The 10049-nt window shown below is 39.1% G+C and overlaps 1 protein-coding gene across 1 annotated transcript in view; it reads right to left on the reverse strand.

Annotated features, from left to right (window-relative positions):
- The window catches only part of Lrrfip2 (leucine rich repeat (in FLII) interacting protein 2), a 122163-nt gene that overhangs the window by 85128 nt on the left and 26986 nt on the right, over nt 1-10049 (reverse strand). The window contains exon 3 of the mRNA XM_013027033.1: nt 7902-8046. Within this exon, the coding sequence (XP_012882487.1) occupies nt 7902-7991 (90 nt within the window). The 5' untranslated portion in view covers nt 7992-8046. The remainder of the gene's footprint in view (nt 1-7901; nt 8047-10049) is intronic.

A 10049-nucleotide genomic window follows, 5' to 3' on the forward strand; every position in this document is an offset into this window, starting at 1 on the left:
ATTCCTCAGCACCACATAAGCAGAAAAAAAAAGCCAGGAGTGGCACTGTGACTCAAGTGGTAGAGCACTAGCCTTGAGCTGAAGAGCTGAGGGACAGCGCCCAGGTCCAGTGTTCAGGCCCCACGACCAGACCCCCCCCCAAAAAAAAGATGAACAGTTTTATGTCAGACATTCATTCTTTAGATTTAAGATAATTGTCCAAACTCAACATTTCAATGACTTCCATTTGAAGTAATGTGCATAAAACATGTTTATTCCCAATTTCAGCTCTAACACAAAAAGCTGTAATAATGCAGGCTTCAATGAAGACCATTTGCCCTTCAAAAGGTTTGATTTCTTTTCATAGGACTACTCAGCATAAATAATATTCACCAAAGTGACTGTGGTAAGGCAGCATGACTGGCTTTCATTCTTCCTCATCTTACTTCTCTGACAGAGAGGCTAACTGCCTTAATGTCCCCAATTTGACACACCATATATTTATTTTCAGATAATTTTTACTGAAATTCAACGAGTCTTCAAACTGGTCTTTTCACATGCTAGTGTATTTACTGATAATTCTAACACCCACTACCCTTCCAAAAGTTGTGAAACCTTCAGCACTCCTACCAAAGCAGCAGCATGCCTATTACAGATGTGGAGGGTTTCTAAATCCACCCACATTCCAGCCTTCACCAAGCATCCTTCAAATATTTCAACACTGTTTAAAAATGCACTAGAGTTTTGCAAGATGAAAAGAACTCTGGAGATGGATGGTAGTAATGGTTGCACAACATATATACAACTAAATGCCACAGAACAGTATTACTTACTGGTTAAAATAGTAATTTTTTTCTCTAAGCATTTTTATTAGCATATATTTGTTGTACAAAGGGTTTACATTGTGACCTTTACATTTATGTGGATAACATGTTTAATCAATCTCACTCCCTCCACCACTCTCCCTCATTGACCCTTTCTCCATCATAAATAATTTCAAAATGTTTCATTATTCTGTTTTCATACATGCATATAAAGTTCTTCAACCATGTTTACCCTTATTCATCCACTCCATTGGCCCTCTCACATACCTGCCCCTGAACTGGGCCTGTTTTACTTTCCTGTCCTTTTGTTTGTTTATATTAATTCTACAAAGGGGTTTCACAATGATATTTCACAAATTCATATTCTTTTTTATTCTTATAAATCTTCTCATGCTTTTTCCCTGTTATCCCATACTCATATTAACATCCTTCAAAGTTTTTCCTTATACCATTTTCAAACAGAATATATATATATATACATATATATATATATATATATATTTTTTTTTTTTTTTTTTTTTTTTGGTCAGTAGAGGGACTTGTACTCTGGGCTTGGGCGCTGACCCTGTGCTCTTCAGCTCAAGGCAAGCACTCTACCACTTGACCCACAGCGCCACTTCCAGTTTTCTAGTGGTTTACTGGAGATAAGAGTCTCACGGACTTTCCTGCCCAGGCTGGCTTTGAACCTTGATCTCAGATCTCAGCCTCCTGAGTAGCTAGGATTACAGGCGTGAGCCACCGGCACCCGGCCAGAATATATTTTTATATATACATGCTCTATCATTCTTTCTCCTCTCCTCCTTGACCTCCAATCTCTATTATAATCACTTTTTCTTTCTATTTATAGATCTATAGCCTAAGTATATATCGAGATATAAATATAGTTTATATATTGATATATATCTCTAAAGACTGCTTTCTATAGATATATCTATCGATATATAAGTATAAATATATATTGATACATATATATACACACACATACATGAATATAGCTATGTTAGTTCTAGATTCCACAGATTAGCAAAAACATGCATATTTTCCTTTTTGAGCTTGGCTAATCTTGCTAAACATGATAATCTCTAGTTCCATTCATTTTTCTGCAAATTAAATAATTTAATTCTTACGGCTGAGTAATATTCCATGGTACACATACGTCTTATTTTCTTAATTCATTCATAAGATGGCAAATTTTATGTATATCCTACAACAATCTAAAAAATGTGCTCTAATCCATGATTTTGCATGCAAATTATCAAGTTTGTGGAATATATTTATCTTTTGTTTCTTTTCCTTATTCTGTTTGTTTTACCCATACTGGGGCTTGAACTCAAGGCTTCCTACTCTCAGTTTTCTCATGATAGCTGGCACTCTATCATTTGAGCCATACCTCCACCAAAGTCTCTCAAATTTGTCTGCCCAAATTGACTTCAAACCACAATTCTCAGATCTCAGTCTCCTAAATAGTTAGGATTACTGGTGAGCCACCGGCACCCATCTGATTGTTTCCTTTTGAGTTAACTTGAAAAGCATGGAAACCAAACACTCAACAAAAAGCCAAAGAAACACTGTGGTATATTTTGTCCACTTCAAAAAGCAACATGAGGGCTGGGATGTAGCTCTGTGGCAAAGCACTTGCCTAGCAAGTGCAACGTCCTGGGTTCGATCCCCAGTACCAAAAAAGAAAAAGACAAAAAGCAACATGAAGGGGCTGGGAAGGTGGCTCAGTGGTAGAGCGCTTGCCTTGCATGCCTGAGGCCCTGGGTTCGATTCCTCAGCACCACATAAGCAGAAAAAGCCGAAGTGGCACTATGGCTCAAGTGGTAGAGCGCTAGCCTTGAGCTGAAGAGCCCAGGGACAACACCCAGGCCCAGAGTTCAGGCCCCCACAACCGGCAAAAAAAAGAACATGAAGTAAGGAAAGACCAAAAAATTCTTGAGAATTAACTAAAGAAAAAAGTTTTTATATATTAAGCTGTTTGTCATCTTCATCATTACAGGAGGTTTTGTCCATTTTTGTTTCTGACATAAAGCAGTATGTTTTGGCAAAAATGATGGCCCCACAATGAATGCCTACCATACAGTGAGTGAACAGTATATGGTTTGACTCTGAGTAGACTCCTGTATTGAAGGCTTGGCTAACACATAACAACTGGGTTTTGCAAAGTGATTTGATTCTGAGGGTATGAATTTAATCAACAGATTACTCGTTAACAGATCTGTAATATGATGGCATTACTGGAAAGTGGCAGAGGCTAGGTGGTATGGTCTAGTCAAGAGGAGTGGATCACAGAAGCTACACCCTGGAAAGATACAGTTTGTCACTGGCCCCATCCTCACTCTGGCTTCGTGGCTGCCACCAAGGTAAATAGCTTCCCTCAGCCATGCTCTTCATCCATAAAGTTCTGCCTTGCCATGGGCCTAAAAGGAATGAAGCCTGACAACACTAAGATTTCTGAAATCATGAGCCAAAATTCTTTCTCTTTTAAATTGTTTCTCCTAAGTATTTATCAAGTATTTATTATTATCAAGAAAACATTAACTAACCCACCAGATGGTATGTGAATGGTTAAAAAACATTAAAGAAAAGAGAAGGAATCAGAAGGAATAATTAAAATTACTGAACTTATTTTCTCTAATGTTTTAAAACTATTGATTCACACTAGGCACATATCATATAACAAAATCTTAACAATAAAAATCAGCCCTTTCAAGTTTCAAATAAAAGTTGAGCTTTTCTGAGTTTGTTATGAAAGTTAGTATGCTTACTCAAACTCTGAAAATAAAAATAAAAATTAGAAATATTGGCTTTTCATATCATTGTTATAATTGTTTTGTTATTGTATAGCTTCTAGTATACTAATGCTAGAACTGATTAGTTCTAGCTAGAACTAATGCTGCTAACATAACTAATTAAACATAGTTATACTACAACTAACTAGTTAGTAATAAACAGGGAGGAAACATAGCATAGTAGTTACAAATGGGGGGAAATAACCTGTAACTATAAAAAACTATCCATAGACAAGCACTGATACCCAATCTCGGGGGAAGGAGAGGACAGCAAAAAACTACTGCTCAATCAGTAAAAGTGCCTGTCTTGAAAGCATGAGGCCTGAATTCAAACTCCAGTACCACCAAAACAAAAAAAGAGTCGGGCGCCGGTGGCTCACGCCTGTAATCCTAGCTACTCCGGAGGCTGAGATCTGAGGAGCACAGTTCAGCCAGCTCAGGCAGAAAAGTCTGCGAAACTCTCATCTCCAATAAACGACCAGAAAACCAGAAGTGGCGCTATAGCTCAAGTGGTAGAGTGCTAGCCTTGAGCTGAAGAGTTGAGGGACAGTGTCCAGGCCCAGAGTTCAAACCCTACAACCGACAAAAAAAAAGAAAAAGTGAAATCTAACAATAATCAGGCACTAGTGGCTGAGATTTGGAGGAAGGCAGTTCAAGGCAAGGTCAGGAAGAAAAATTTTCAAGACCCTTTCTCAACAGAGAGCTGGATGCAGTGGCACATACCTGTTATTCTAGTTATGACAGAAGGGGATCACACCCAGACACACACCCCAGGTAGGAATCAAACCCTATCTCAAAAACAACCAGCAAGGCTGGGAAGGTGGCTCAGTGGTAGAGTGCTTGCCTTGCATGCATGAGGCCCTGAGTTCATTCCTCAGCACCACATAAGCAGAAAAAATTTAAAAAAAAGCCAGAAGTGCTGCTGTGGCTCAAGTGGCAGAGTGCTAGCTGAAGAGCTGAGGGACAGCACCCAGGCCCAGAGTTCAGGCCCCATGACCGGACCCAAAAAAACAAACAAAAAACAGCAAAAATATGGGTGGAGGCATGAATCAGCAGCAAAAGTTCCTGCCTTGCAAGTGTGAGGCCTCAAATTTACCATCCAGGATAGGATCATCTATATATTTTGATTTATGATTCCCAAACCTGACTGGCCACCAAAATTCCAGGAAAGAATCAGAAAGAAAGAGTGAAAGAAGGAAATTTAATTTTCTGAGCTCAGTCTAGATTCAGTTATGCAAATATGGAATAAGATCTCAGAATTTGTATATTGATTGAGATCCCTGAGAGATTTTGGTGTTTGAGAACAATTTATATTAAAAAACTGGGTTTTTAAGCTTGGTGCTGGTGACTTAAGCCTAGAATCCTAGCTTAGGAGCTAGAGTAGGGGGATTGCGATTAGAGATTAACCCAGGCATAAAGTTTGCAATATTCCCCAGTAGAGCTATGCCTCAAATATTAAAGCACTAGCCTTAACAAAAAAGACTCAAGGTCAGCACTAAGGCCCCAAGTTCAAGCCCAGTGCCAGAATACACACACACACACACACACATATACACACACACACACACACAGGTTTGCAATATCCCATCTCAACTAATAGTTGGACATGACAGCACACATTTGTCATCTTAGCTACATGTGAAACATAAATAGGGGACACCACAGTCCAGGCCAGCCTGGGCAAAAAGCAAGACCCTAACTCAAAAATAAGCAGAGCAAAGAGTTAAAGGCATGGCTCAAGAGCTAAAGCACCTACCTAGGAAATGCAAAGCTCTGAGTCCAAATCCAAGCACGAAAGGAAGGAAGAAGGAAAGAAAGAAGGAAAGAAGGAAGGAAGGAAGGAAGGAAGGAAGGAAGGAAGGAAGGAAGGAAGGAAGGAAGGAAGGAAGGGAGAAAAAGAAAAGAAAAAACTTATTTTAGAAAAGATCTAGTTTTAAAAAAAAAAGAAAGAAAAGAAAAGATCTAGTTAGGGGCTGGGAAAATGGCTCAGTGGAACAGTGCTTGCCTTGCATGCATGAGGCCCTGGGTTCAATTCCTCAGCACCACAAAAGCAGAAAAAGCCGGAAGTAGTGCTGTAACTCAAGTGGTAGAGCACTAGCCTTCAGCTGAAGAGCTGAGGGATAGCGCCAAAGCCCTGAGTTCAGGTCCCATGACCAACAAAAAATTAAAAAGGAAAGAAAGAAAAGAAAAGATCTAGTTACCTTTCCACCACCTCTTTCTATTTCTACTTTCTGGTTTTTGTTTTGACACAGGTTGTAACCCAGGTTGTCCTCAAACTCAAAATCTCCTCCCTTAGCCTCCAAAGTATGTGCCTCATACCCATCTTCCATGTTTACTTTTTAATAAGCAATAAACAGTCTGCTGTAAACCTAACTGTAGAGACCCACTTGCATTACCACCCTTTAATCATCAAATAAGCTTGTGAGGTAGGGAGATTTACAGATATAGATACTGAAATCCAGAAAAATCACTTAACAAAATTACTCTACTAGTAACTAGCAGAGCTGTAATTCAAATCATACTTGTTTGTCTCCAGAGTCCAAAGGGTCTGGAAGCAGTATGGCAAAGTGGGATAAAAATAGTCTTAGCCAGGTGCTGGTGGCTCACACTATAATCCTATCTACTCAGGAATTTGAGATAAGAGGACCATGGTTCAAAGCCAGAAGGGTCTTAAGAAAGTCTGTGAGACTCTTATCTCTAACTAACCACCAGAAAACCAGATGTAGAGCTGTGGATCAAAGTGGTAGAGATCTAGCCTTGAGCAAAAAGTGTTCAGGGACAGTACTCCCAGACAGAGTTCAAACATTATGACTGACAAAAAAAAAAAAAAGTGGAGCTGTAGCTCAAGTGATAGAACACTAGCCTTGAGAAAAAAAAATTCAGAGACAGCCCCCAGGCCCTAAGTTGAAGCACCAAAACTGGCACCAAAAAAAATATGTGTGTGTGTGTGTGTGTGTCTGTGTGTGTCTGTGTCTGTGTCTGTGTGAGTGTGTGTGTATCTCAAAAATGGCTGACTTTGAGTCTGGGTTCTGATACCTTGTAGATAAATATGCCTTAGCTTCATTTGTTCTTTCTCAACTGTACATAAGGTTAATAATATCTGCTCTACCTAACTCAAGATTCTTGTTAGAATGAAGATGGAAAAAATCATGAAAAATTACCAAAAAGCAAACTATTGGAGGACTTGAGTTATAGAAGACTGAGTGTTTAAACAGTGTGACATAATAAGCAGTTGAATGCACATTCTCTAGAGCCAGACTTTATGTGTTTGAACCCAAGCTTTGATACTTCCTCATTAAGTAACCTAGGGGAAGTTGTCTGTGTAACAGTTGCTTCATCTGTGAGATGGAGATAATAATAAAATAAATCTCAGAATTTTACAAGACTAAATTACCTTAGGTAAAATGTTTAGAACAATAGGCTGGAGAGATAGCTCAGTATCAAAAGAGTTCTTGCTTAGCATGCACAAGTAAATACTCAATGAAGCAGCAGGTCGGAATCCTATCCAGTTTTGTAAAAGAAGCATTATATTAAAAGGGGGAAGAACTACATACTTAATGACAATACAAAAAGAGCCTAGGAGATGCTAGCATTTTTTTTCCTCAAAAAAAAAAAAATCTGGGCTCAACGGCCCAGAGTTCAGGCCCCACGACCGGAGCCAAAAAAAAATCTGGTGCTACAGTGCCCAGAACTAGAATTCAAGCTCCATGACCGACAACAACAACAACAAAAAAAATGTGGTGGCTCACAACTATAATCCTAGCTAATCAAGAGGTTAAGACATGAGGTTCTAGATTTGAAGTAAGCCTGGGGAAGACAAATCCTCATCTCTAATTACACAACAAAAAATCAGAACTGGTAATACTATTCAAGTGGTAAAGTGCCAGCAAGGAACAAAAGAGCCATGAGCAAAGTCAGGCTGAACAAAGTAAGACTGTCAATATTTACACAGATCCTCAGGGGACTTCAAATCATAAAATGACCGTTTTTGCAATATAGTTTATTGTATCTCCAACATTCTAATTATCTTACACCTAAATTTTGAAGAGGAATTAGACATTTCAGTACATATGAACAATACTTGAACTGAATGGACAAAAATGTAATGCAAATTAATTTCAGCTTAGTTCAATACTTATCTAACTATGTATTTTATTTTAACACAGTATGAAAGAGGTCAGCCCTAGCATCTGGTTCACAGTAAGCATTCTAAAGCTAGCTCAAAATGTATAAATACCTATCTCTGCCACTCCCACATTTATATGATAATCTCACTGTACAATGATAGGGAGTTTACCAGACATACCTCTCTGGCAATGTTACTCAAAGCTTCATCTTCTGCAGAAAATCGATCTTTCATGGGTGTTCTTTTCCTTCCAGAACCAGGAGTCCCCATCTTGTATTCTTAACAGTCTTTTACCTCTGAAAATGATTTCACTCTGTGTTCAGCCCTGAAATGAAAAGAAATACTGTAATTTAGAATGTTTCTCTTTTTGGCTTTTTTTGTGTGTACTCACAATGGGGCTTAAACTCGGGGCTTGAGAGCTGAACCTGAGCTTTTGTGCTCTAGGCCACTGCTCTACCACTAAAGTCACAGCTCCATTTCTGGGTATTTCAGAGGTTAACTAGAGATGTAAGTATCTCATGGGCTTTCCTATCTAGGCTAGCTTCAAATTATGATCCTCAGATCTCAGCCTCCTGAGTAGGAAGGATTATAGGTGCCCAGCTGTTTTTGTAGCATTTTAAGGCTTTTTTATACATTCACCTATATTTTTCCTTAGAGAAATTAGTGACCAAATATCATTTCCCACTATCAAATTTTCCAGTAAATTTTTGAATATTGTCAGGCACTGGTGGCTCATGCCTCTAATCCTACCTACTCAGGAGGCTGGGATCTGATGATCATGGCTCAAAGCCAGCCTGGGCAGAAAAGACCCCAAGAGACTCTTACCTCTAATTAACCATTCAAAAAACTGGAAGTGGAGCTATGGTTCAAAGTGGGAAAGCACTAGCCTTGAGCAAAAGAGCTCAGCACTTAAGCCCTGATTTCTAGCCCTACAACCAACAACAACAACAACAAAATTAATATTTAACTACAATAATTAGTACGCCTCCTAAAAACTTCATTATTTCATCCACAGCAATCTATGAGTATATTAGCCTTAGAAAACAGAAGTTAGCAGTTATTGCAGTCAATAACTAAAATTAATAGTTATTTCTAAAATCTATTTCAATTTGAGTGAAAGAATCACCAAAAAGTTACTTAGCCTAAAGTTTTAGAAAAACATATTCATTTTTTAATACTGAGCTTTAAAATTAAACATGCTAATTGATTTTTAGTGTCATCTTAAAAAAACTATTCTACAAAGGCTCCAGTGACTGTAATCCTAACTGCTCAGGAAGCTGACATCTGAGAATCTCAGTTTGAAGCCAGCTCTAGCAGAAAGTCTGTAAGACTTTTTTTTTTAACCAGTTGTGGGGCCTGAACTCTGGGCCTGGGCGCGGTCCCTTAGCTCTTCAGCTCAAGGCTAGAGCTCTCCCACTTGAGCCACTGTGCTACTTCCGGCTTTTTCTGCTTATGTGGTGGTGCTGAAGAATTGAAACCAGGACCTCCTGCGTGTAAAGCAAGCACTCTACCATTGAGCCACCTTCCCAGCCCCTCTGTAAGACTCTTGTCTCCAATAAACTATCAAAATGCTAAAAGTGAAACTGTGGCTCAAATGGTAGAGTGCTAGCCTTAAGCAAAAAAAGCTCAGGAACAGTGGCTAGGACAAGCAACAAAATAAATAAATCACAACCACATAAAAAAAAAACAAATAAAAGTTTGTTATTCAATGCCTAATAATAACCAATCATGTCTATGTAATAAATATGAGTGCCTGCTATTACCAGATAGAGGGATGAACAAAAGTGATTTAATCAAATGATTAAGAACATATCTGTAAGCCAGCACTGGTGGCTCACACCTGTAAGCCTCGATACTCAGGAGGCTGAGAGCTGAGGATCACAGTTAAAGGCCAGCCCGGGCAAGAAAGTCTGTGAGACTCTTGTCTCCAATTAACCACCAGAAAACCAGAGGTGGCACTTTGGTTCAAGTGGTAGAATGCTAGCCTTGAGCTGAAGGACAGCACCCAGGACCAGAGTTCAAGCCCCATGACCACCACCAACAACAACAAAAAAGAACATCTCTGTGTGGATCTATTACAATAATTACTATTTTATCAAAATGATACATTTTTATAAAAGAGGACAAACTCGTTTGTGACGATAAAACAAAGAGGATCATAAAAGATGTGACAACAAGCCGGGCACTGGTGGCTCACGTCTGTAATCCTAGCTACTCAGAAGGCTGAGATCTGAGGATCGCAGTTCAAGCCAGCCCAGGCAGGAGAGACCGTGAGACTCCTATCTCCAATAAACCACCAGAAAACCGGAAGTGGCGCTCTAGCTCAAG

The sequence above is a fragment of the Dipodomys ordii genome, unplaced genomic scaffold (genome assembly GCF_000151885.1).
Source record: "Dipodomys ordii isolate 6190 unplaced genomic scaffold, Dord_2.0 Scaffold99, whole genome shotgun sequence".
NCBI classification, from domain to species: Eukaryota; Metazoa; Chordata; class Mammalia; order Rodentia; family Heteromyidae; genus Dipodomys; species Dipodomys ordii.